This window comes from Phacochoerus africanus, chromosome 5, assembly GCF_016906955.1.
Source record: "Phacochoerus africanus isolate WHEZ1 chromosome 5, ROS_Pafr_v1, whole genome shotgun sequence".
In the NCBI taxonomy this organism is placed as follows: Eukaryota; Metazoa; Chordata; class Mammalia; order Artiodactyla; family Suidae; genus Phacochoerus; species Phacochoerus africanus.
The window spans coordinates 49,015,659-49,041,613 of NC_062548.1; the positions used below are offsets into that span (position 1 = coordinate 49,015,659).

At 47.1% G+C, this 25,955-nt stretch overlaps 1 protein-coding gene across 9 annotated transcripts in view; it reads right to left on the reverse strand.

Moving 5' to 3' along the window:
* Window positions 1-24,642, reverse strand: part of BCL2L11 (BCL2 like 11) — a 44,947-nt gene extending 20,305 nt beyond the window's left edge. The window contains exons 1-3 of one of the 9 annotated variants that reach the window (XM_047781207.1): window positions 22,638-23,186; window positions 21,607-21,743; window positions 21,349-21,438 (exon numbers count right to left, since the gene is read on the reverse strand). In XM_047781207.1, the coding sequence (XP_047637163.1) occupies window positions 21,349-21,438; window positions 21,607-21,743; window positions 22,638-22,903 (493 nt within the window). In that variant the 5' untranslated portion in view covers window positions 22,904-23,186. Of the gene's footprint in view, window positions 1-1,363; window positions 5,158-10,950; window positions 10,995-21,348; window positions 21,744-22,637; window positions 23,187-24,370 lie in introns of those variants that run through there. The other 8 variants (XM_047781202.1, XM_047781203.1, XM_047781201.1 and 5 more) reach the window with 8 other exon arrangements.
* Between the last annotated feature and the right edge of the window lie 1,313 nt (window positions 24,643-25,955).

Below are 25,955 nucleotides of genomic sequence, written 5' to 3' on the forward strand. Positions count from 1 at the left end.
TGTTCGTCTTAGAGATAAACACCCTGCTGTTTGTGGGGGCAGGAGATAAGCAGATGCTTCTTTTAAAGAGAGAAAAGTTCCGCAGCTAACTGCCAGCTTGTGTAAGTGCACAGATATAAACACATCCACGCAGGCTGGAGGCGAAACACGACAGGGTGTGTCTGTGGGAGGCCCTGGAGGCTGCACTCGTACAAGCTCCCTCCGCTACTCCCTCTCTCTTCCTTCCTATCTATCTACCTATCCATCTATCTATTTTTGCTTTTTAGGGCCTCATCTGCAGCACAGGGAACCTCCCAGGCTAGGGGTCAAGTCGGAGCTATGGCTGCCAGCCTACGCCACAGCCACAGCAATACAGGATCCAAACCATGCCTGTGACCTACACAGCTCAGGGCGATACCAGATCCTTAACCACTGAGTGAGACCAGGGATTGAACCAGCACCCTCATGGATACCAGTGGGATTTGTTACCACTGAGCCACAACGGGAATTCTGGAGCTAAGCATACACTTGATGATGACGTATCAGTATGAGAGTTAGCAACTCTATTTAGGAGTATTATCCTTAACTTTTTATAGAACAGTAATATACAACATAAACTAACTTCTGCAAAGGAGATTATGCGTCTGGGCTACTCTAACCCAGCCTCTATCACCATTTAGCTGGAGGTTGGTTTTTTTGTTTGTTTTTTGTTTTTTTTCCCTGTTTTGGCTGCCCCATGGCACATGGAGTTCCAGGGCCAGGGATCAGTTCCAAGGTGCAGTTCTGACGTATGCTGAAGGTGTGCTGGGCTGGGGATTGAACCTGCGTCCTGGTGCTGCAGAGATGCCACCGATCCCATTGTGCCACAGTAGGAATTCCAGATTTGAAGTTTTTTTAAGAGACAAATATTGCTCTTATTCCTTGACTCTATACACATAAATTTAATGACCAACATTCCTGCTGCAATAAATCCTAGCCAATATGTAGAGTATGTGATTATAAAGTAAGATTGTGGAATAAGAATTCTATTTTGAGTATTTTAAAAGACATCCTATTCCTGAATTTTAATTTTAGAAGACATCCTCTTCTACATTTTAAAACAGTAGGTTTAATCTCAGTTAACACAGTGGATTTTTTCCACCTAAATTCCAAAGATCATTTCTCAAGCAATAAAACATGTCCTCGAGTTCCCATTGTGGCTCAGCAGGTTATGAACCTGACATAGTGAGGATGCAGGTTTGATCCCTGGCCTCACTTGGTGGGTTAAGAATCTGGTATTGCTATAAGCTATGGTGTAGGCTGCATATGTAGCTCAGATCTAGTGCTGGCTGTGCCTGTGGCATAGACTTCAGCTGCAGCTCCAATTCTACCCCGAGCCCAGAAACTTCCATTAAAAACAAAACAAAACTCTCTTTATTTTATTTATTTATTTCTGGGGGAGCTTTTCCTTGACTTCACTAGTTTAATGCTGTTGTCTGTCATATTTGTCCTCACATCACATGAGGCCCTAGCAGGACAAAGAATAGGGTCTGGCTGACCCAAGAATCTGCCTACTAGCTCCATGCAGCACTGGTTGGAGGCATAATTAAAGTTTTTATCCCCTTAAATACCAGATTGCTTAATTCTGCCCCACAGTGACCCAGACCACGGACCACCACAGGGAAAGGATCCATGGTACAGTTTCCTGAAGGTGAACCAGAGACGATGGAGATCAAGGGCAGGGGATACCTCCAAACCCACCCTCAATCCTACAATCCTTTCCAGATACCCACCCTGCCTGCTCCCACCCTAATATGACCCACTTATCAAAAAGACACTGCCATTTCTATTTCTAGTCTGCAAGACAGATAAGCATCAAATAAATACTTTATTTATTTATTGCTTTCTAGGGCCGTACCTGTGGCACATGGATGTTCCCAGGCTAGGGGCTGAATCAGAGCTATAGTTGCTGGCCTACGCCACAGCCACAGCAATGCTGGATCTTTAACCCATTGAGTAAGGCCAAGGATCAAACCTGCATCCTCATGGATCCCTGGTCAAGTTCATCACGACTGGACCACAACAGGAACTCCCCAAATAAATATTTTATTATGCTAACTGCCATGTGCTTATTAACAACATAAATGTTGACACCTGATCAATAAAGTGGGTCTCCATTTGAAACAAAAGCTCTTACTACTACTTAAGGCCACATTTTTTAACTAAGACAATTTGACACGAACAGATAAACTTCTTCAAAGGGGAAATAGTGATGAGGTGGATTTTCAGCCACAGAAAATGTAGTTTCTTAAGAAAGTGTTTTATGCCATAAATCTAGCGCTAAAACTCAAAAGAAAGAAAAGAAAAAAACAAGAGGGTAGGGAAAGGATTGGGGTGGGGGGAGGGAAGAAGAAGAAAAGAAAAAGGTACAATGAACTATTAACTCCTCTTAATGTAAAGCGACTTCCAAGTCATGAGCAGAAGTCCACACTAGGCCGGCTCAGATCCTGCAAGTATCATACTAAGCTGGCGAACTTGCTGAGCCTAGGCTTCCTAACCAAAGTCCTGGATCAAAACTTATAATGAAACTGTGTCAGACCCAGGCAATTCTGTCAAAAGTGCAAAATATTAGTTGAATTTTTATCCAAACTCTTGGAAATGATTTTCTGAAATCAAGCACTTACTGGTAACATTATTTCCCATATTAAAAAAAATACCATGAGGTACCTGGTTAATCCATTTTTCTTTACCAGTGTGAGGGGTGGGGAGCAACGAGGGCATTTTTCAACGCCAAAGAACTCTGTTACTAAGAGATGTGTGGTACGAAATGAACAGACTCTTGTGGTTCAGCTACAGAACAATTTTCCAGCCCATAGGGTAATTTCAAATCTTAAAAGCTCAGCAATTGAAAAAACATTAATACCGTGGTTAAGTGGCTGATAGTGAAATCAGGCTGGGGCTTTCGGAAAGGGCTTTCTGTAGCACCGCCAGCTAGAGTGTGAAATTAAACATACACACACACATACACATGAGACTGTCGATGCATAATGAGCTTGGCATCCTCCAAGCCAAACCTTCTGATTTTTCCCGAACACCCGATTCTTCCCCACTGTTCAGATCGGCAGGTGTTTGAAAGGGCCGAGGTCACACGATGAGGTTCCCTGCCATTTCTACACCCAGCCGCCTGCCATGAAGTGCCATCTGACCACGGGGAGTGCGACGCCCTGGGGACGGGGTTGGGGGACTGTGTCATACAGGCACTTAGACCATTGCCATTGTCCTCGTTCTCAGAGACAGGAGGGTGCAGCCCTCCCTTCGTGGGGCCAGTGGCCAGTTTAGTTCCCAGCACACCACGACTGGCGTTTACAGTATGGAACCAGAAACCAAACTGAAATCCAGGGCAACATCTCACCCCGTACTGTTTTCACATGTTCCCTGAGCTACAAATACCGGGGTAGAATCGAGATGAGGTTTAAGTAATCAATGTGAATGAGGCTCTGAATCCATCTTTGACTCTGAGCTGAGAAAGGATTTCTTGGATGTGGAATGTATGGCTCTGAAGAAATGATTGTTATTTCATGGGTTTTGTTTTTTGTCTGTTCATTTTGTTTTTATTGTAAACACACAAGAGAACCTACTTAGGCAAATAAGCACTCATTTTGCTCAGCACTTACTAGGGACTGTGGAGCAGAAGAGAAAGAAACCCTTCTCCTGGCACAGGGGGGCAGGCCTTCCTGATTTATTCCCTGAGGAGACTGATTTAACCAAAAACCATAAAAAACCACTTTCCTGCAGGCTCAGAAACCAGCGCTAAACTAATTGCAATAGATCCTCCAAAAACTTTTACAGGAAGAACTACCTCTGCAGGCAACCACTTTGAGGGTCCAACATCGCATGAAGATGTAAAAATTCTGGGATGTTCATTCAACCTGAGTCTTCTTACTTAAGGGGCTGTCTGAAGAAACACTGTTATCGGCTGAGATTTATTCACAGTTGACGAGGAGGAAGCAACCAGTCAGCGGCTAAGGTTTTTGGAGGAAACCCACCTGAGTGACCAGGCTGGCCTCAGCTGCTCCAGAATTCCCAGCTAGCCACAGAAGAAAGAGGGCCCCAGCCACTGGAGTTCTACCGCAGTAAGTGCTATCAGAAATCACCTTGGTTCTCAGAAATCAAACAAGCAGAACCCAAGTACATGCAAACACATGTGCACGTGCGTGCAACCCCACCCCCCACCCACGCACCGGGGTTTATTTCTCAATTGCATCATTTTCTTTTTTGATACATCCTCTATCAATTCCACTGAGCCACCAGATGAAAAATGAAAAGGATCAGAAAAAAATAAAGTGGTAGTATTCAGCATGAGGGCTCGTGAGGTTCCTAAATGTTTTTCCCCAGTACACAATGTGTCAAGCCTGAGCAGAGAGGCATGAATTCAAGCAGGTGCTTTATAAACAGCTATTAGGATTTTAAAAAAATAAAATAAAATAGGCAAGCTTATGAGATGCAGCCAGTGTTTTCAAGCTTACTTTTTCCATATGTCCTGCCCACTGCTCTTATGTGGCTGTTGAGTAAGAAAAATAAGCAGCTCTGATCAATTTCCATTCTGACCATTAGGAAACTGCCAGTAAACCAAGCTGTGAAGCTGGAGAGAAGTCTGGAAACCCCTTTGACCTTTGCCTGTTTCTTATAACAAAATATGAATCTAAAGGCATTAAGATGAATGTGTTACACCTTCTTACTTTTTTTTTTTTTCTGGCTGCACCCACAGCACACAGAAGTTCCTGGGCCAGAGACTGAACCTGTGCCACAGCTGTGGCAAGGCCAGGTCCTTAACCTGCTGTGACACCCAAGAACTTCCTTACTATCCAGGCTCAGGTGACCTTATTATCCATCTCACCTGAGCTGTCCCCAACACCTATTTCCTAGAAGCCAGTGACATGGCAGGCGCAAACCCCTGAGTTTCAACGTCTTACGTCCAAAGACCTACCTGGGCAACTCTCGGTCAGAGTAGAAGCCAGCATCTTAGGCCAGATGGGTGACCTGCAGCGGGATGCTGCAGTCTGGCTGGGACAGGTGCCCACCTTTTCCTCAGACACTGCAGTCCTCACTGATGGGCATCAGGTACGACAAAGTTCGCCCTCCTGGGAACCAGAATGTTCCCTTCTAGCCGGATCCCAATGTTGATTCTGTCCCCTAGAACTACAATCCATGGGCCCTCTTAGTCATGACCTCTGTTTTTCAGCAAGGAAGTTGCCACCCCATGTCCCAATCTGGTCCTGAGCCAGTTTCCTTCCACACACCTTTTGTGACAAGTCCTGGAAGGCCCTCCATCACTACCCTGGTCCCCCTCAGAATGCTCCAGAAGCATGCTGCTCTGAACAGTGTGTGGCCGTGCTCTGCACTGGGTCTGGCTGAGGGCAGGAGGACACAGGACATTACTGTTCCTCGATACCCATACCCTGACCCCTAGCCCCACTAAGCCTCTGGGACAGCTGCATCTCTATTTCCACAGCCTTAGATTCCTTCCAGAAGATTATAGAGGATTCGACTGTGCCATCTTTATTTTGAAAAACAAAAACAACCCCCAAACCAAGTACAGTCAACTTGTGCCCTTCCACTGACAGTGGAGGCAACTTCCTATGCAGACAATTTATTTCATCATTTACTCCATCAAAACTCCAAAAAGAGAAATGCTTTTTGGAGGCCTTTTAAAAGTAAATACACAAGTTCACACATTAATTCCCTTGATACTGTTCCTTTGAAATAAAGTGTTAAAAAAATCTGGGCTTACTCGTTTTTGGTAACTATCTATTTGTTCCTGGCCCATAATCAGATCTGGGGGAGGAAATGAGAATTTAAACTACAAATGTAAAAATTTCTGACTACAGACTGCGTGTGGCTTCCTCTATGAAATTTAATGCTGGCAGCAGGAAACAGGTGACAAAAATCTCTTTTTCTTCGTTCACATGAAGGTCTTAAACGTTACTGTCTTTCGTCTTAATGACAGTGAGACCCAGGCACGGGGCAAGAAACAGAATCCAGAAAAGCCACATCCGAAACAGTTTTCCAATTAAGACATGTAAGAGCCTATAATTTTATTTACGCAGTTAAAATTTATCCTGGCTGTGCACTAAGTGAGAAGCCCATCTGTTAACAGATATGTGGTTATTGATAACACACCAGACGGCCAGGGCATAATAAACGCTTCCCACTTAAAACAAACTCAGCTGCCTCTTTTTATCCCACATCGTATCAAAAGAGAAACATTACAGCTCAATTCCAGACACGATTTTGCATCATCACAAAGATGTGATGGTTGTGTTTGGACATTTGATGGTTTAAATACTTGTCCCCAAGACATATGTCTGCAGCAGCTGGGCTGTCTGACTCCTCCATGGAAAACTCACAAAGCCTGTGCATCAATGAGAGCATTATTTATGCTGAAAAGGGTACCCTTTCTACAAGGGACACAGGGGAACACAGCCCCAGAGCCGTTTGTAGGAAACCCAATGGAAAAAAGAAATGGCCTAAGAATTGAACACTGTGTAAAAAATAAGAAAACCGAGGAGTTCCTGTTGTGGCTCAGCGGTAACGAACCCGACTAGCAACCATGAAGATGGGGGTTTGATCCCTGGCCTTGCTCAGTGGGTTAAGGATCCGGCGTTGCCAGTAGATGTGGTGTAGGTCGCAGATGCGGCTCAGATCTGGCTTGGCTGTGGTTGTGAAGTCAGCCGAGAGCTGGAGCTCTGATTCGACCCTTGGCCCAGGAACCTCCATATACTGAGGGTGCAGCCCTAAAAAGAAGAAAGCAAAAAAAAAAAAAATTTCTTTCTTATGGCTGCACCTGTGGCATATGGAAGATCTGGGGCCAGGGGTTGAATGGGAGCTGCAGTTGCTGGCCTACACCACAGCCACGCCAGATCTGAGCTGTGTCTGCAACCTACACCACAGCTCATGGCAACACCAGATCCTTAACTCCCTGTGCCAAGCCAGGGATTGAACCTGTGTCTCAGTGCTCCAGAGACACTGTTGATCCTGCTGTGCCACAGTGGGAACTCCAAAATACTTATTGCTTACTACATTTATTCTATTATAAATGCTAGTTATGGAGCTCCTGTCATGGCTCAGCAGTAATGAACCTGACTAGTATCCATGAGGATTCATGTTTGATCCCTGGCCTCGCTCAGTGGGTTAAGGATCCAGTGTTGCTGTGAGCTGTGGTGCTGGTCAAAGACACAGCTTGGATCCTGCACTCCTGTGGTTGCGGTGTAGGCTGATAGCTGTAGCTCGGATTCAATCCCTAGCCTGGGAACTTCCATGTGCCACAGGTGTGGCCCTAAAAAGCAAAAACAAAAAAACAAACAAACAAAAATGCTAGTTATGATGGTTGTGCACACACAAAAAACCCCACATACAAAAATCGAATACAAAAATAAATCGAATACAAAAATATTCATTATTAACATTTTGATCTATTTTCCATCTAATCTTTTTGTTATGCCTATAAACTTCTTGAACACCAAATTACGTATTATGGAGTAAATGTTTGTGTCCCCTGTAAAACTCCTATGTTGACTCTCCTTGCCAGTGTGATAGTACTTGGAGGTGGGGCCTGTGGGAGGTGATTCACAAAGGTAGAACTTTCGAGAATGGGATTAATGCCTTATGAGGCAGTCTAGGAGACAGCTTGCTATCTCTATCTTGTGAGGACACAGCAAGAAGGCAGCAACCTACAAGCTAGGAAGCAGGCCCTCACTAGATCCCAACTGTGCCAGGACCCTGATTGCAGACTTCCAGCTTCCAGATCTGTGAGAGACAAACATTTATTGCAGAAGCCGCCAATCTACCGTGTTTGTGTTACAGCAGCACAGATGACAACACTGGGATATCACCAAGAACTCTGCAACCTTTCTAAATGTTAACATTATGCCAGACCATGTCCCCTGCCATTATCCTTTTTAGCATCATTAGGAAGAAGACAGCGCTGCACACTACCAAAAACACATGTCAGAATGTAGAGATTTTCCCAAACCATTAGGACTGCTGATAGTTTTTTGGTTAGTACAAAATACGCTGTGAATGCATCCTTTCTGATACATTTCTGCCAGCACTTCCTTGAAGGGAAGGAAGGTTAGGCCCTGTTCTGAGCCTGCAGGGTGGGTGGTGCAATGCTTGCAGCCTGGTGCCTGGCACAGCACAGGATCAACTCTGCAAGGTCTTAAAGGGCAGATGCCTGGTCCGTGTCAACACGACCTCCACAGAGAAGGAAGGCAGTCTCAGGTCACATGCACGGCATGGGTCCTGGCCACTGACCAAGCGGGATGAACAGAGGACAGGGACCAGAAGGTAAGAGCAGCTGGAAATGTTGTCACAGGAGGAATATGCCAAGACCGAGGCTGACCCGACTAAGGAGGGACAAAGAGCACTGGATTCTGGCACGGGGCGGGGGGGGGGGGGCGTGGAAGGGAGAGGTGGGGGCGACCACAGGCCAGGGGCAGATGGAGACTCGGGCACTGGGCAAGTGCTCCAATTCAGTGGCTTTAAAGTAGGTCAGGAAGCAAAGCATCCGACAGGCTAGCATCCAACAGGCAATTATGTGTCTGTCTCCAAATCTAACACCACAGAGGCCCTAAATACCAACCAAGACCCATCAACTGATCTTTCTTCCTGCTTTAGAGTCCAATCATCCAGAACCCCACGACTTAACATTTTCTTTAAGAAGTTCCCCACCGCACAGGGAATCAGATCTGAGTCACCTAAACGCCTTCAGGTGGTAGGTCTGAGGGTGGCATGGTGTGTACCCTCTGCGGGCATGTCACCAGGGGAACTGCCGTCATAGATATTGCAGTCAGTATCTGAAAAAAGTGGCTAGGATTATTGCTAAATCTCTTCCGAACATGAAAAGCCTATCATTCCATATAGAGGGTCAAAATCAAAGGGTGAAGGGAGTGATTTCTAAAATTCTGAGTAGTACTTTGCAATCAATAGCAATTAAAAACACTCAGTTAAAAGAAAAAAGAGATTTCTAACTCCACAAAGGTGGGGTCGTCCTGCCCTCCTCCCCCAAGTCCTCCTTTTTCCAACTAAAAGCCTGGACCTAACACAACAAGCAAACACAGGAGACTAGGCGGGGGAAGAGGATGGGCTGCCTGGGGACCACGGGGCCTGAGGAGTGACATGCTTCCCTCCTTCCCCTCCATAAATCCTGGTTGCGGCACTGCCAGGGGTGCCTGTTCTGAGCCACAGGCCCAGGGAATGGGGCCTGCAACAGAAAGCTTTCTGGCCATCCTGGCCCTACTCCAGCTCAATACTGCACACTTCGCATCCCCCGCCCAGAGTCCCCGGTCCTGCAGGAATGGTTGGTGCTCTGATCCATCTCCCAGGTCCTGCCTGGCGGGAGCAGATGATGTAGGAGCTGACCCTGCACCCTGACTAAGCAGCATGGAGGTGGCTCCAGGCAGAGGGAGTCGCCACTACACAAAACACACACACACACATATCTACCCCATCAGTAGGCCCAGCCTCCACCTTGCCCAGCCCTGAACACATTAGAGCGAGTCAATCCCCCCCCCCACCTCTTGCTTTAAGGAGAATAAAGGATGGAGCTCCCGTCGTGATGCGGTGGTTAACGAATCTGACTAGGAACCATGGGGTTGCGGGTTCGATCCCTGGCCTTGATCAGTGGGTTGGGAACCCGGTGTTGCCATGAGCTGTGGTGTAGGTTGCAGACTCGGCTCTGGTCCTGCGTTGCTATGGCTCTGGCGTAGGCTGGTGCCTGCAGCTCCGACTGGACCCCTGGCCTGGGAACCTCCATGTGCCACAGGAGCAGCCCTAGAAAAGGCAAAAAGCCAAAAAGGGAGTTCCCCTTGTGGCGCAGTGGTTAACGAATCCGACTAGGAACCATGAGGTTGCGGGTTCGGTCCCTGCCCTTGCTCAGTGGGTTAACGATCCAGCGTTGTCGTGAGCTGTGGTGTAGGCTGCAGACGCAGCTCGGATCCCGCGTTGCTGTGGCTCTGGCGTAGGCCAGCGGCTACAGCTCCGATTGGACCCCTAGCCTGGGAACCTCCATATGCTGCAGAAGCGGCCAAAAGAAATAGCAAAAAAAAAAAAAAAAAGGAGAATAAAGGAGTGTTCGTGTCAAGCATCCAGGAGAGGAATGATGTGGTGGGAGGCAGAACTGGGGGCAGAGGGGCAGGGGGTTACCCTCCCTGTCCCTACCCAGGAACCAATGAGGAGCAGAGAGGAGCTGAGCTTTGGCCCCCCTGGCTGCCCAGCAGAAACGGGGCCTGCTAGTCAGCCCTCTATTGTTTCCCCTCCAGGAGTCAGCAGGGGCCGGGGGTGGGGGCTGGGCTGTGCTGCTGAGCTGGCACCCCGGACGAGGCTCTGTCTCTGTGCAGCCATGTGGGTTGGTGCCCCAATTCTGCTGGGGAAGGTGCAGCAAGACCTAGGAGGGATCCGAATGTCCACCTCACACGGCAGAAACAGGCCAAATTTTAGAGTCGAAAAACACATTTAAAGTAAAAAAGCAGAGACTCACTGGTTAGGATCAATTATAGAATGGAAGTGAAAGAGGGCAGAACCAGTAGACCTGAGGCTAAATCAACAGAATTTAATCCAAAGAGAAATTACATGATGAAATAAGAACAGAGTCTTGGGGACCTGTAAGACCACAACAAAACCACTAACACTCTCACTTCTGGAGTCCCAAAAGAGGCAGAAAGGGAGTTAAACAAAAAAAAAAAAAACAAAAAAAAAAAAAAAAAAAAATCCAAAAGCATGAGGGCCAAAAAGTTCCCAAACTTGATTCAAAGCTTCAAACCACAGATTCAAGAAGCTGTGTGCATGTCAAAGGGAGTAAACCCAAAGAAATCCAAGACCTATCATAACGAAACTTCTGGAAACTAAACGACAAAGAAAATCCCCTGAAAGCAGCCAGACAGAAGTGACACATTACTTACAGAAGAACAACTCAAATGACAAAGGATTTCTCACCTGCAACCATGAAGGTCAGGAGGAAGTGGCATGTTTTTCAAGCACTGAAAAAAAAAACAACTGTCAACCACAAATTCTGTACCCAGTGAAAATATCCTCTGGGGTGAAGGGCAAAGACATTCTCAGATGAAGGAGAACTAGGGGTTGTTGTCAGCAGGCCTGCCATAGAAGAATGACTAAAGAAGTGCTCTCAACAGAAAGGAAATGATAAGAGAGCCTCAGAACTTGAGAAAGGAAGGAATATTGGAAAGGGGGAAAAAATGGGAGTAAATATCATAAACCAGCCTACTTCTCATGAATTGTATTTGATGACTGAAGCCAAACACTGAAGCATCAACTGACATGGTGCTCTATGTATATGGAGGAAATATGTAAGACAATTATATTTGAAAATCAGAGCAGGTAAAAGGACCTAAAGAGAAGAAGTACAGGTGTCTATATTGCAGCCGAAATCATAAAAGGGTGACAATATTGATGGGGTAGGTTAGAGTAAGTTACATCTGCATAGTGTAACACCTAGAACAACCTCCACGGAAACTATACAGAGCAATATATGCAAAAATGCTACAAAAAGCCAAGATAGAATCCTAAAAAAAGGTTCAAATAATTCACAGTAAGGTTGAAAAAAGAAACATAGGAAACAGAACATAAACAGAGGAAACAGAAGGATAGTTAAATGAAAGACTTAAGTTCTAAACATCAGCAATTACTTTAAATGTAAAGGGTCTAAATACAGCATTTGTATGGCAGGAAAAATAGTATCTAAAGATATGCTATATATAAAAAAACTTACTTCAAATATAATATAGGTAGGTTAGAAGTGGAAGGATGGAAAGAGACATACCATGTAAACATTACTAATATTTTTAAGAGAAAGCAGGAGTAGCTACGCTATTATCTGATAAAGTAGACTTTATAGCAATGACAAAAAGGATCACTCCAACAGGAAGCCATAATTCAAAACATGCAAACACCAGTGCCTCAAAATATAGGGATCAATATCTGATAGATGTGAAAGGAGAATCAGACAGACAAAAATCACTATGATAATCGAGGTCTTCTAACACCACACTGATCAACTGATGGAACGATTAGACAGAAAATAGCAAAGGTATAAGAGAACCAAACACAACCAATTGATAAGTTCCAATCAACAAATAATTAATATAATGAACATGCCACTCAACAACAGCAGAAAACAAGTTTTTTTCCTTTCAAGTACTCATGGATCACTCACCACAACAGATCATATCCTGAGCCATAAAACAAACCTTAACAAATTCAAAAGAACTGAAATCATGCAGAGTATGTTCCTGGACCATACTGGAATCAAACAAGAAAATGGTAACAGAAAGACAAGATCTTTCCATGCACTTGGAAATGAGACAACACATGTCTAAATAATCTAGGGTCAGAGAGGACATCTCGAAGGAAACAGAAAACACATGTAAGTCAATGAAAATGAAAACACAATATGGCACAACATGTGGGATGTAGTCAAAGCCAGAAGGGAAATCTGGCACTAAATGCCTGCAGTAGAAAAGACGAAAGGTCTCAAAACACTAAGTTCCTACCTCAAGAAATTAGAAAACAAAACAAAACAAACACAAAGCAAACTAGAAAAAAGGAAATAATAAACAATAGAACTGAAAAACAAGAAAACAGGAAAAACAAAAGCCTGGTTTAACAAAAAAAAAAAAATGACAAACTCTAGAAAGACTGATAAAGATTAAAAAATAAGAAAACAGGAATTCCCTGATGGCTTAGTGAGTTAAGAATCCAGCACTGTCACTGCTATGGCACAGTTTGATCCCAGGTCTGGGAACTTCTGCATGCTGGAAGCAGGGCCAAAACAAAAAACGGAAAAGAAAAGATAAATCACCAATATCAGGAATAAAACAGCCTATCACAACAGATTCTGCATCCATTTAGAAGAATAATAAGAGGACAATATAAATGCTTCATACACTCAAAATTCAACAACTTACAAGAAATGGACCAATTCCTAGAAAACCACAAAGTATCAAAACTCAACCAAGATGAAATAGACAACCTGAATAGTCCGACAAACACTAAAAAACTGAATTTGCAATTTAAAAACACCCAGACAAGAAATCTGTTTCCAGATGGCTTCATTATTCTACCAAATATTGAACAAATTATTAATACCAATTTTATAGACTCTCAGCACAGAGGAGGAAAAACCTCCCAACTCACTGTTAAAGAACTTGATCAAAACCAGACAGCCTCAATACAACAGATAAAGCCGTCTCGGTGACTTTCTCTGCACAAATGCTTCAACAAAACATCAGCAAATTCAATTTGGCAATTATGAAAATAACTACACCCTGATCAAGAAGGATTTATCCCAGGCATGCAAAGTAGATTAATACTGAAAAATCAGTGTAACATACCATAATGTAAGTCACGTTATGATCATACCAACGATGCAGAACCGGTTTTATAAAAATCAACATCCGAGCCATTCATGATAAAAATGCTCAGTAATCTAGGAATAAAGAGAAATTTCTTCTTTTAAAGAGCATCTGCAAAGTATCTACAGTTAACACCATACTTAATCATTAAAGACTGAAAGCTTTCCCCCTAAGATCAGGGGGAAAGGCAAGGATGTTTGTTCTCACCGCCCTACTCACCACAGCACTGGAAGTTCTAGCCAATGTCTTAGGACAAGAAAAAGAAAAGAAACACTTACAAATCAGAAAGGAAGAAATAAAACCATGCTTATTTTCAGATTACATGATTGTCTAGATAGGGCTCCCAAGAAAATTTTTGAATTAATGAGTTCAACAAGACTGCAGAATATTAAGAACCATACACAAAAGTGAATTGCATTTCTACATACTAAAATGAGTATGTAGAAACTGAAACCAAAAATAAAATACCATTAATAGTTTCTCCAGGGTGAATAAAATCTAACAAAACATGTACAAGGTCTGTATGCTGAAAATTACAAAACCTAGAGATCTCAATACTTGAAAAGATATCCCTGTTTATGGAGTAGAAGACGTAGCACAGTAAAGAGGCAAATCCTTTCCCAAATTGATTTACAGTTTCAAGTATTTCCTATCGAAATCCCAGCAGGGGTTTCGGTAGGCATGGATAAGCTTATTCTAAAATTTATATGGAAAGGGTACAGGAGCTAGGCTAAAGCAATTTAAAAAAAAGATTAAAGTCTGAAGAATCACTCTACCCATTATGAGGGTTTCATCTACAATGACAGCAAAATCAAGGCGGTGTGGTATTGGCAAGAACGACAGACCCATCAACCAGTAGAACACAGAAGAGAACCTGGAAACGAGCCCACACAAACATGCCAACTGATTTGACCAAGATGTAAAGCCTATAGATTGAAAAAGAATAATCTTTTCAACAAACCGTGTTGGAACAACTGGACACCACAGTCCAAAAGAGTAAACGTGGATCTAAATCTCACACCTAACACTCAAGTTAACTCAATATAACCCAGAGATCCAAAGCTAAGATGTAAAACTGTAAGACTTCTGGGGGGGGGGGGTGGCGGTGTCTAGAAGAAAAATTGGGGGACTTAGAGCCTGGGGAAGAGTTTCTTAGACTGGACGTTCAAAGCATGATCCATAGAAGAAAAACTACTAAAACAGACTTCATCAAAATGAAAAAAATTTGCTCTATGAGGATAAGAGGACAGAAAGACAAGGTACAGACTGGGAGAGAGTGTTTGCAAATCACATACCTGACAAAAGCCTTGAATCTAGAATATATAAAAACTCTCAAAACTCAAGAGTTAAAAAAAAAATCCAATTAGAAAAGGAACAAAAAAAATTCAACACCTTTAAAACTACACTGAGTTATCACTATGCACACATCAGAAGAGCTAAAATACAAAAGACTGGTAACACCAAATGCTGGATAAGATCAAGAAAATAATCTCCCACACATTGCTGATGGGAATGTAAAATGGTATAGCTACACTCTGGCAAACTGGCAGTTTCTTAAAAATAAAAAAAATGAAATGAATTACCACACAACTTAATGTTGCACTGCTGGGCATCTAACCTAGAGAAATGAAGACTCATGTTTCCACAAAACCCCTTATAGCACAGTTCAGAGCAGCAGTTCCATTGCCCTGGTGAAGCCTTGGTGCCTAGTCTGATGGGAGGGCTTTACCAGGAAGCCTGTGTCCACTGTTTTTAACTAGCAGCTGCCCAAAGATGCACCCAAGGACAATATGTAATGGCCAGCACAGGCTGGCAATGTCCCTTCAAGTGCCAGCTGTGCCAGGTCCCTGCCAGAACCTGCAAACAACTCAAATGCCCTTCGATAGGTCAGTAGTTAAAACTGTGGTACATCCACAACTTCTTGGGTGGATCAAAAGGGCGTTATGCTGAGTGCAAAGAGCCAGTCTTGAAAGGTCACACAGAGTATGACTCTACTTCTAAGGCAAACTTGAAAGGACAGAAGTGTAGATGGATGGCACAGATTAGTGGCTGTCAGGGGTTAGGGAGGAGGCTGGGACTCAAAAGAGGTAGGAAGAGAATCCCAGGGATGGAGCCATTCTGGCTCTTGACTGACACGTGGTCACACAAACCTACACATGACAAAACTGCACAGAAGAAAATAAACTCACACACACACACACACACACACACACACACACACACCGGATGCATGGGCAATGGGTGAAACCCTCATGGATAGCTGGGTCCTATCAGTGTCCTGTGCTGGCTGTGATAGTGTAGTTAAATAAGATGCTGCCACTATACTGGGTAAAGGACACACAGGATCTCTCTGAGTTATTTCTTACAATTGCATGTCAATCTGTAATTACCTCAAAATATATAAAGTTTTTTTTGCTTTTTAGGGTCGCACATGCAGCACATAGAAGTTCCCAGCTTAGGGGTCAAATCAGAGCGACAGCTGCTGGCCTACACCACAGCAACATCAGATCTGAACCACATCTATGACCTATGCCACAGCTCAGGGCAACACCAGATCCCTAACCACTGAGCAAGTCCAGGGATCAAACCCACATCCTCATGGATCCTAGTCTGGTTCGTTAACCACTGAGCTACCAACGAACTCCCAAAAAATTTTTTAAGATGTAAAATTTGAAAATGTCTAGATGGCTATGGATTACTAAATTTTGTTTGGAATCAGTAAAGAAAAATTTCCCTCTCTTTTCTCTCTTTCTGACCCCACTCAGGACACACAAAGTGTACTTGTTTCTCTTGTTCCCAAACTAGTGACCCCGAGGGCCTAAAGGTCAGAAGAACCAAGCCTTCAGCAAAGAAGACTCTACCTGTATCATCAGGCTCCAGGGCAGCCCAAGGAACCCAATAAACACTCCACTTTTTCAAAGCCTGTGTGTACCAGAGTCTAAAAAGGTAAAACGAAGCTGAATCTTGCACTTGGCTGGAGAATATGTTTACAAAGCTCATTTAATGATTAAGATGCTTACAAGATTAGGGTAATGACTTTCACTCTTCTAAGTCAACAAAAGCAACCAAAGGAGTAAGTTCCATGGAAACAAGGAGCTCTGAGTGGGAGAACAAGGTCTGGCTTTGCTAAAGCATCAAGTGGGTAGAGCTCCTTCATCTCCAAGGCCAATCCATCCGGTTAAACAATGCCAGCCACAGATCTAATGCTGACATTTTTCCAGTAGCCACACTTTAAAAAGCAAAAAGAGGAGTTCCCGTCGTGGCGCAGTGGTTAACGAATCCGACTAGGAACCATGAGGTTGTGGGTTCGGTCCCTGCCCTTGCTCAGTGGGTTAACGATCCGGCGTTGCCGTGAGCCGTGGTGTAGGTTACAGACGCGGCTCGGATCCCGCGTTGCTGTGGCTCTGGCGTAGGCCGGTGGCTACAGCTCCGATTGGACCCCTAGCCTGGGAACCTCCATATGCCGCGGGAGCGGCCCAAGAAATAGCAACAACAACAACAAAAAAGACAAAAGACAAAAAAAAAGTAAAAAGAACTGGTAAAATTAAAATAAAAAAAATACTTAATACATGAAAACATGCTCAACTTTACTAATCATTCCAGGGCTGCACATCAAAACCACAACGAGTTATCACCTCATACCTGCTCAAATGGCCATCAACCAAAAAACAGGAGATAGCAAATGCTGGTGAGGATGTGGTGGAAAGGGATCCCAGGAAGAATGTAAATTAGTTCAGCCACTGTGGAAGACAGCATGGAGGTCCTTCAAAATACTAAAAATAGAACCTCCATAAGATCCAGCCATCCCACTTCTAGGTTACATATCCAAAACAACTGAGAGCAAGATCTCCAAGAGACAAATGCCCATCCATGTTCCTAGGAGCATTACTCACAATAGCCAAGAGATGAAAGCAACCCAAATGTCCATCAATGAATGAATGGATAAAGGAAATGTGCTATATGCATACAATGGAATATTATTCAGCCTTAAAAAGGAAGGAAATCTCCTTCACAGGTTACAACATGGATGACCCTCGAAGACCTTATGCTAAGTGATGGGAGCCAGTCAGGAAAAGCCAAATTCTGTTGATTTCACTCATATGAGGTACACAGAGTTGTCAAAATCAGAGGTAGATGACAGAATGGTGACTGCTAAGAGCTGGATGGGAGAGAGAGAAATGGGGAGATGTTTTAACAGCTATTAAATCTCAGTTGTGCAAGATGAAAAAGTTCTAAGAACTGGTTGCACAATAATCTGAATATCCTCAACACAACAAAAGGATACACTTGAAAACAATTAAAATGATAATTTTGGTGGGTTTTTTTTTTTTTTTCACAATAAAAAATACATATTTTAGGGAGTTCCCTGGTGGTCTAGTGGTTAGGATTTGGTGCTTTCGCTGCTGCAGCCCACGTTCAATCCCTAATCTGGGAACTGAGATCCCACAATAAGCTGCTGCATGCCACAGCCATATATATATATATATGTATATGTGTATATTTTACTTAACCCAATGTATTCAAAACATCTCAGTAATATGAAAATTATTGAGATACTTTACATTCTTTTTATATGCTGTCTTCAAACTCCAGAATGTATTTATACTGACTGCACCTGTCACTGTGGACTGGTCCCATTTCTAAGTGGTCAGTATTCACAAGTCAGTCCCCCACTGGGCTTCTGCTGAGCTCAACCATACCTGTCACTCCTCTGTGACAGACCTTGTAGCTGGATCCAGATAACTAATCTATTCTTTTGACAGGTGTTGGCAGGGTCTTCTTCTTGCAAAGACCTTTTGGGAAATCTTACTTGTTCCCCCGTCAGCTCTGTGGAAAGGGCAAAGCTCAAATGATTCTGAACATCTCCTAAGCACCTCGTCCTCTTCAGGACATCATGCCTCCTGCCTTACAGCGCTCACAGTCTAAGAGAGGGGCCAGTTACCAGCTAGGAGAAGCAGGCACAGAGGGACAGCCGCAAAGAGCAATGCAATTAACTCCCACCGTGAATTCCAATGTGCTGCCGGAGAACAAGCCCAAGTTGAAGTCATTTACTAAAATGATGTCTGGGAGTTGTTAATAACCAGTATTTACCCATCTCCTGACCTTTCTCAACTTTTATTCACAAAGGCTTTGGCTACATCTTCCAAGCATGATTTTGTATAGAATTTAGTGCACAATTTATACTGTAAACACACAGAGCAAGAGCACATCCACCAGAAAAGGCACACAGCAAACCAACACCTCTGTTAGTGATTCTGATTAGAATAATCAGCTCTTTGCTGATTTAGACAGCGCTGGGCAAGTTAATCCTCCTGGAGTGTAAAGAGAATAAATCTGATGAAAGTGAAAAAAACTAGCTCTCACAGATGAACATAATATCCTCTGAACCTATCTTCAGAAAACTGGAGGATGTGGAGGAAAACATGAAGATGTTTTCAGGACAAACACCTAACTGCTGTTTCCCCCCGCCCCCGCCCCAACCCCAGACAAGGATTTATTTTCTCAGTAGAACCAAGACATGAGAACACAACTGCCACACACACTGCTCTCTACCCCGAGTCCCTCAGCAGAAAACGGTTCTGCGGATAAAGGACGCTCCGAGGAGGACCTCTTTATAACCTCGCATTTGTGCTGCCCTGGTTGAAACCAATCATAATGACTCCTTTGTGAAAAACATATTGTGCACTAAATTATCAAAAGCTTCATTGAAGATCTTAATGGATACAGCTGAGTAAGGACTACTAAACTTGACCCGTCAAGAGGAGAGAACCCAAATTCACCAACTCATTGAACTTCAGATGTCTCTAAGCACTGAGCTGTTTTAAGACCAGGAAAAAAAAAAAAAAAAAAAGTTACAGACTACAAAGAGTGCAAATGTTATCTTTTAATACACTGATCTCGAAGTCCTCTCCTCCTGCCAGCACTTCCCCCCTCTCCCCCCCACAAACCAATCTCCCAAGAACTTAATACTGAAAACTTACCTTGGTGCATTAACTTCAAACTCCTCAGAACGTATCATTTAATCCCACACGTTAAACTCGAAGTTATTGCACCGATCGACTGGAATGTAGTTCATACTATAAAATTACACCTCAGGATCCATTACTTTATACATCACAGGTAAGACCATAACTTGGCTTCATCATTTAGATTGTGATCTTTAAAGCTCTACATCTGTCATCTCAAGTAACAGTGCTTACCTTATAATTAGCTCCCAAAACAGCATGTCAACTAAAAAAGCATGCATGCCTATCCCTATAGTTAAAAAAACACCACCTCACCTATTCTTCCTGGTTAAGAAAGGAATATTCTTGGGAAGGAGAAGCTATTTTCCATGCACTAAGCCACACAGAGGTCTGCAGGGAGAAACGATAATGGCTTCCAGAAGATCCTTAAAATATATGGAGTTTTAAACATGTACACCCCAAGGCCCCGTTCACTCATTTAGTAACTCATTTTCCAATGAGCAAGTGCTCATAAAGTCAAGAGCATTTTCAAGGGCAGGAAAACCAGCACCCCAACCTTCTAAGGCTGAAAAGAGCTCAGGAACAGCAACAGGCAATACCTAGAGTAACAGTAATAATAAAACGTTCGGCGCTTTTTCCCGAAGGAGGGGTGCTGATAAAGTGTCATTCAGCATTGAGCAGGAGATGCACAGCCAACATGTATAGCAGCGGGTACTTCTGACATCTGTCTGCCACTCCCCAGGTGTGCCCCACTTCTGACCGACAACCAAAGTTCTGAGGTTCTTTCTAACTCTGCAACAGGGGGACAGAGGTGTACAGTCCACCCTGTGGATGGTTATGAAGACAGAGCCGTGTGGTATTTGCAAATGCAAGACTCGCCATCATGTTCCAACAGGTAACTGTCTACACTGACGATTTTAATCAGCCTTTGGCTTAAGTGCCATCTATGTTTCAATGCAATCCATGCTGGATTTCTTAACTGACGATGCTGCCAACGTGCTTGTACCTCCTGCAGGGAGGGCTAATCTGGACAAATGGTAAAGGAGATTCTGGCGATCAAGACATGAACCTTTTCCTCTCCTGGGGAACGGTGATTTGAACTGGCACATGCGCCCCCTGACCAAGGCACAGGATCGATCACACACTCAAAGCCGCATGCTGGAGGCTCAGGGGTCACATCAAGCCCATGGATGTTTTCATTTGGCTTGTATGGTGCTTTCAAAGTTCTATGACTTGCCAGTGCTTAAACATCAGATTTGACATCAAAATCTGTACTCTCAGATTATGTGGCACTAGAGGAAGACCTACCACCTTGAGACCACACACCCTCACAGCCACACCCCGGGCAGTCTGAAAGGACAAGGGCAAATGTTCTCCAATCTGCCACAACTTTCGCCCATGGGACTGCCAGATTTTTCTGGGTATTTAGGTTTGCCACTCCTGCCCAAGACCCTAAAACTGTGAAACAAAACCCCACAATCTAATCTTATTAGCACTAGGTCCAAAAGCTCAGAGCAAACAAAACAAGCTTAAAGAGAAATATGAGTAGAAAACAAACTATTTTCATGGTTCTATGGTGGTAATGCCTATATGAACTAGGTCATCTTTTTTAAATGTCATTTTTGAAAATGATGTAAGTTGTGTCATCCCTTTCTCCACATATTAGGTTATTAAGTTGTAACAGACTGAGTCCCTTTCAAGCAGGACATCATTAATGAGTGAATCCTAGTGCTTAGGATGAATTGCCACAGATAGATACTTTAAAGAAGACATCAGAGGTTCAGGATATACATCCGCTCAAAGGACCCCCACTTACTGCTGCACAACTTTTTAAAATGTTGCCTGGATATTTTATTTGGTATAGGCTCCACTCCCCACAAAACATGGCATCAAATCAGCCAACGGAGTCTAGGAAGGGGCTTTGAATGCTACACAGCCTCTGGACAGATACGCAGACAACCACAACCTCTGCTGCCACCGCCCCGGGTATTGCTTACCCATCGCACTGAGATAATGGTTGAAGGCTTGGCAAGGAGGACTTGGGGTTTGTGTTGATTTGTCACAACTCATGGGTGCTGGGCTCCTGTCTGTGTCAAAAGAGAAATACCCACTGGAGGATCGAGACAGCAGGGAGGATCTTCTCACGAAGATGAAAAGCGGGGATCTGGTAGCAAAGGGGCCAGGGCTGGCCGGTGGGGCCAGCGGGCCCTGGGGGCTGCCTTGGGGGCAGCGGTCCCCTTCTCCTTCCGGATTACCTTGCCGCTCTGTTTGTAGAGAGGTGGGGGCCCCAGGCCTGAGCTGAGGAGGCCTTTCCGCAGGCTGCAACTGTCCACCTTCTCTGTCACACTCAGAACTTACATCGGAAGGTTGCTTTGCCATTTGGTCTTTTTTTCTGCAAGTAAAATTAAAACTAGGATTATCTTAAGCAAAGTAATAATTATAGCAAATACGTGAATGAGCAAACTTTCACCTATTCGTTAAAAATCCTCAGCATTAATACCAAATACTTTAACATGAAGTCAATATTTAAAGAAAAACAGTTCTCTATACTATCTTCCAAATAAGGATAAAAATACACCTAAATAACAAAGGTATCATTATCTTTGTTGGGGAGTTGAGAGAAGACTAAACTTCTTGCCACCAAACAAAACACAGCAACAATGTCAATTACTTGTGGAACTGAAGCTCTAACACACACACACGTTTTAGGACAGGCCGCTTGTTTGAGGTCTGTTCACATGTGCTCTTTGCTCAGGGCCGACTAGAGTAACTCAGAAACTCCCAGCAGGCTCTGATTTCCCGGGATCAGATACAGCGCTGGAGCCCAGGAGCGGGCGCAGATGCAGCGATTGCAGGCGGCTGGCTGCGTTCCCCGCTCCGGCCCCATTGTTCTGCCCAAAAGTGCTGAGGACAGCAAGTCTGAGGAAGGTTTGGCAAGGGCCGTCAGTCGTAGTAAGTGCGTCACAATAGAGTTTGTAACTCAGCGCCGAACTGTTGGGCTCCTGAGCTCTCCGTCCGCGGTCCCTCCCGCTCCCGGCCCGTGCGCCCCTCCTCCTGCGGGGAAGGGGGAGGGCAGCGCGCCGCGCTGAACCCGACAGAACTTCTCCGAAATACACTCACACTGTTAGGTGCACACCTACAAACGGGAGGGGGGGGGTCCCCGAAAGCGTTCCCGGGCGCCCCCTGCAAAGTCCACAAGTAACTCCACCCGCCAGGCGGCATCGGGGCGCGCGGGTCCCGCACCCCAAAGACCCTCCCTTCCCAAGGCAATCAGGCCAAAACTCACGTCTGCCCCTTCCCTTCGGAGCGTCGTGTCCGGGCCCGGGCTCCTCGGCGCGCGGTCCGCGCCCTACGCCGGTTCGGAACCCCCCGACCGTCACCACGAAGGCAGCGCGGGAGACAAAGCCCAGGACTCGCCCTGGGAGACGCCGGGACCGCGCAAAGCTTGCAACTCGCCGCTCTCCCGCCACCGCGCTCCACCGGGCAGCCGAGGGCTCCACGCGCCGCGCCTCTTGCCCGCGCTGCCCCGGCCGCCGCTGCCGCCGGGAACATCCTCCGCCTCCTCCCGCTCCTCCCCTTGCGCACTGCGCCCGCCGCCGCCGGCACCGCCGACCTCCCCGCGCCGCCGGCTCCGGGTGCCCGCGCTCCCAATTGGCCCTCGCGCGGTCGCTCCGCGCTGCAGCCAATCGTCGGCAGCGGCGGGGGCGGCGCCTACCCGACAGGCCGCCAAAGGCGAGGCGATTGTTGACAAACTCGCCGCCCGATCGCGGCTCGGGCCGTGGCCGAGGCGGGAGCCTCCGTGGAGGTTTCCGGGGTCTCAGGGCCAGAGGTTGCCCCGGCTGTCCCGCCCCCCACCCCCACCCCCCCCCCCGGCCGTCCACGCGCCGGGCGCCTCCGCTGTTCCCGCCGCCCCCAAGTAGCCGGTCGAGCCGCATGGCGGTCCCCAGCCGCTGACCCTCACCGGGGCCTGTTCGGATGGGGACACTAAGGGCCAGCCCCCTCCTCAGCAGCACCACCCATAGTCCTCCAACTTCCTCCCTCTTTCTCCGCTTGCACCGAGGGACACGCACCAAATCTGAGCGGCCACCACTGGCCACGGACGCGCTTATCCGCGCGCACCCGTGACCGCCGACACTTTCGGCCCCGAGCCAGGCGTCCGGCGGGCCTTTCACTACCTGCGCCAACCCCGAGTAACAGGTCCCCGAGGGCACGGCACCGCCAGCCAACACTGCGAATAGGTTGGGCTGCGCTCAGGTACGCCTGAGTCTTTAAGACGGCCCGGCCCTCGGACAGAGCAGGTTCTATCGCCTGCGGCTCCTCCACTGCTTGGACCCGGCGGTCGGAGGAGGCCCTTGGTCTCTCGCAGTCTGTGGATTGTGTGTCTGGCATCATCCGCAGGGCGCCCGCAGACGGGGCAGGGACCCCAGACACATCTGAGAAGGTGAACGCAGCGGTTGCCCGAAACGTCGGCCTGAATGAGTAAAAGGAAAAGCCGAGTCTCCTCAGTTTAAACACCGTCACCTTTCCATAAATCCTTCACCACGGGCCCGCCCCAGAGAAAAGCATAGACGCGAGAGCGGCTCGTACTTCGCGGCCGCTAGTCCGGGGCCGCTGGGGCTGGAGGGCGGCGAGACTTCAAGGCCGGGTGCGCAGCCCAGTCCAGGGCGGTGGCCCCAGCTCCCCGGCCAGCGCGGAGAACAAGCGCTGCCTCTCCCAGCGGGCCTGAGACACTTCACCACCCCCTCTTGCAGCATCTCCGCGGAGCCGCACTTGGCCTAAGGGCTCACAAGCTTTGCGCGGACGCCGCCCCCTCTCCCCCGCGCCCCCCAAGCAGACCTGCCCGAGGGAACCCAACACGCACAGATCGCCGCCTCCCGCTGGAGGATGAGCGGGACGGGTACGCGCCTCTCCGCCTGCACGTGCGCGGGAAGCGGGCTAGAGGTGGCGCCGTGCTGGCTCCACCGCCAACCTTCCATCAGTACCTGGCCTGCTATCCAGGATTCGGAAGTATTTATTTACCTTGCGTTTCTCAGTCCGAGAGTCAGAGTCAGACATTGGGGGGACGAGGGCCAGGGGAAGGGCGCCGAGTGAGTGGCGGCGGCGGGAGCGGGGCGAACCCAGCAGTCTGAAGCGATGCTGGCCGCAGAGAACAGGACGCGCAGGGCGACTGTGAGAAGCCGGTGGTGGTGGCGGTAGCGGTGGTGTCGGCGGCGGCGTCGGCGACGTGGGACCAAACGCTCCTGCAAGCTCGAGACCTGGAGGCTGCGCGGAGCGAAGTGAAACCTGCGCAGCCCTGCAGCCCAGCTCAGGCTGGCGGCCCCGAGGCCGCGCCCAATCACCGCGTGCCCCGCCCCCGATAAATCCCGCCCAGCGCGCGGGCTGGAAAGCCCCGCCCCCGCTCCGCTGCAGCTGCTGACGCGTGCAGGCTCTGACAGGTAAAGGCGGGGGCGTCCCCGCCGGGTTCCCCGCTGCGCGCGCCGACCGCCCTGCCCCTGCCGGGTGTGTTTACTGGAGTGACTTGGCTGCGGATGGCTCAGTGCGCACCCATCCCCCAACTCAAAGTGTAACCTCTCCTTTCCCCAAGCAGCGGTGGCCTAGGAGTGCGCGTGGAACAGAGGGGGCGCTCCGAATACAGTGTAAGCCAGGCCCCGCCGCTGCCGCCCGCGGAAAGCCTCAGGAGCCCTGAGAGCCCTGGCTCTATATCGGGAGTTTCTCAGCTGCCCTGGGACAGGCTCCGGGACTGGGTTGGTCCAAGGATGAGCTGGGGCAGGGGGAAGGGGGGGCCGTCTCTTAGCTCTCCTCCCTTCCATATGTACGGACTCAGGGCGGGAGCCCCATCAGCAGGCTGCTCGTCTTCCTCGCCCTTGCCTCACTGGGTACTCCTAGGCGCCTTCCCTAAGCCACCCCGAAGGGGCACCTAGCTTTTCTCTCGCACGAAACCACCAGTAAGAAGCAAAGCCAGAGAGCTGAGAAAAGGGTCAGAAGCGATTCCCCAGAGATGTTTTCTTAGGCAACCCGGGTGCGAGGTGGGATGTGAGTGAGCGCAGAGCTGGTAAAATAGAGAAATGAGAAAAGATTTCGGGGGGAAAATCCTTTTAAGAAAAAAAAAAAAAGGATCGAGAAGAGTCCTGGCCTTTCGATGCAAAAGACGATGGTACCTCAGATGGTTGCCTCGAGATTTGTTGGGCTCTCAAAGAACCGCCCTGAAACCGTCTCTGAACGTGCTAAGGCCAGAGAAGGCAGTGCAGAGGGCCGTGGGCTGGCGGGCGGCTCATGGAGAGCGGTAGGGAGAGCGCAATACCTCCCCACCCCTCCTCCCTGCACGCCTACGTCCCACTAGTCTTTGGCGTCAGCGGCCCCAGTCCCGCTCCTTCCCTGGGAAACCAAACTCGGTAAACGCCTCCGTCCTCCTCAGGGTCGTCACCCTTATCTGCCATTTCAATGCGCATTCCCGACACCCACGGTAGAGGAATGGGGGGAAGTCTGTTGGAGAGACCAGGCTAGATGGATTAGAGCCTGTTTAGGGGCCTCTAACTCACACCTCGGAAGGGTCAGTCAATGCAAAGAAGCAAGTCCCACTGTCTGGCTACTTCGGTCAAATTTT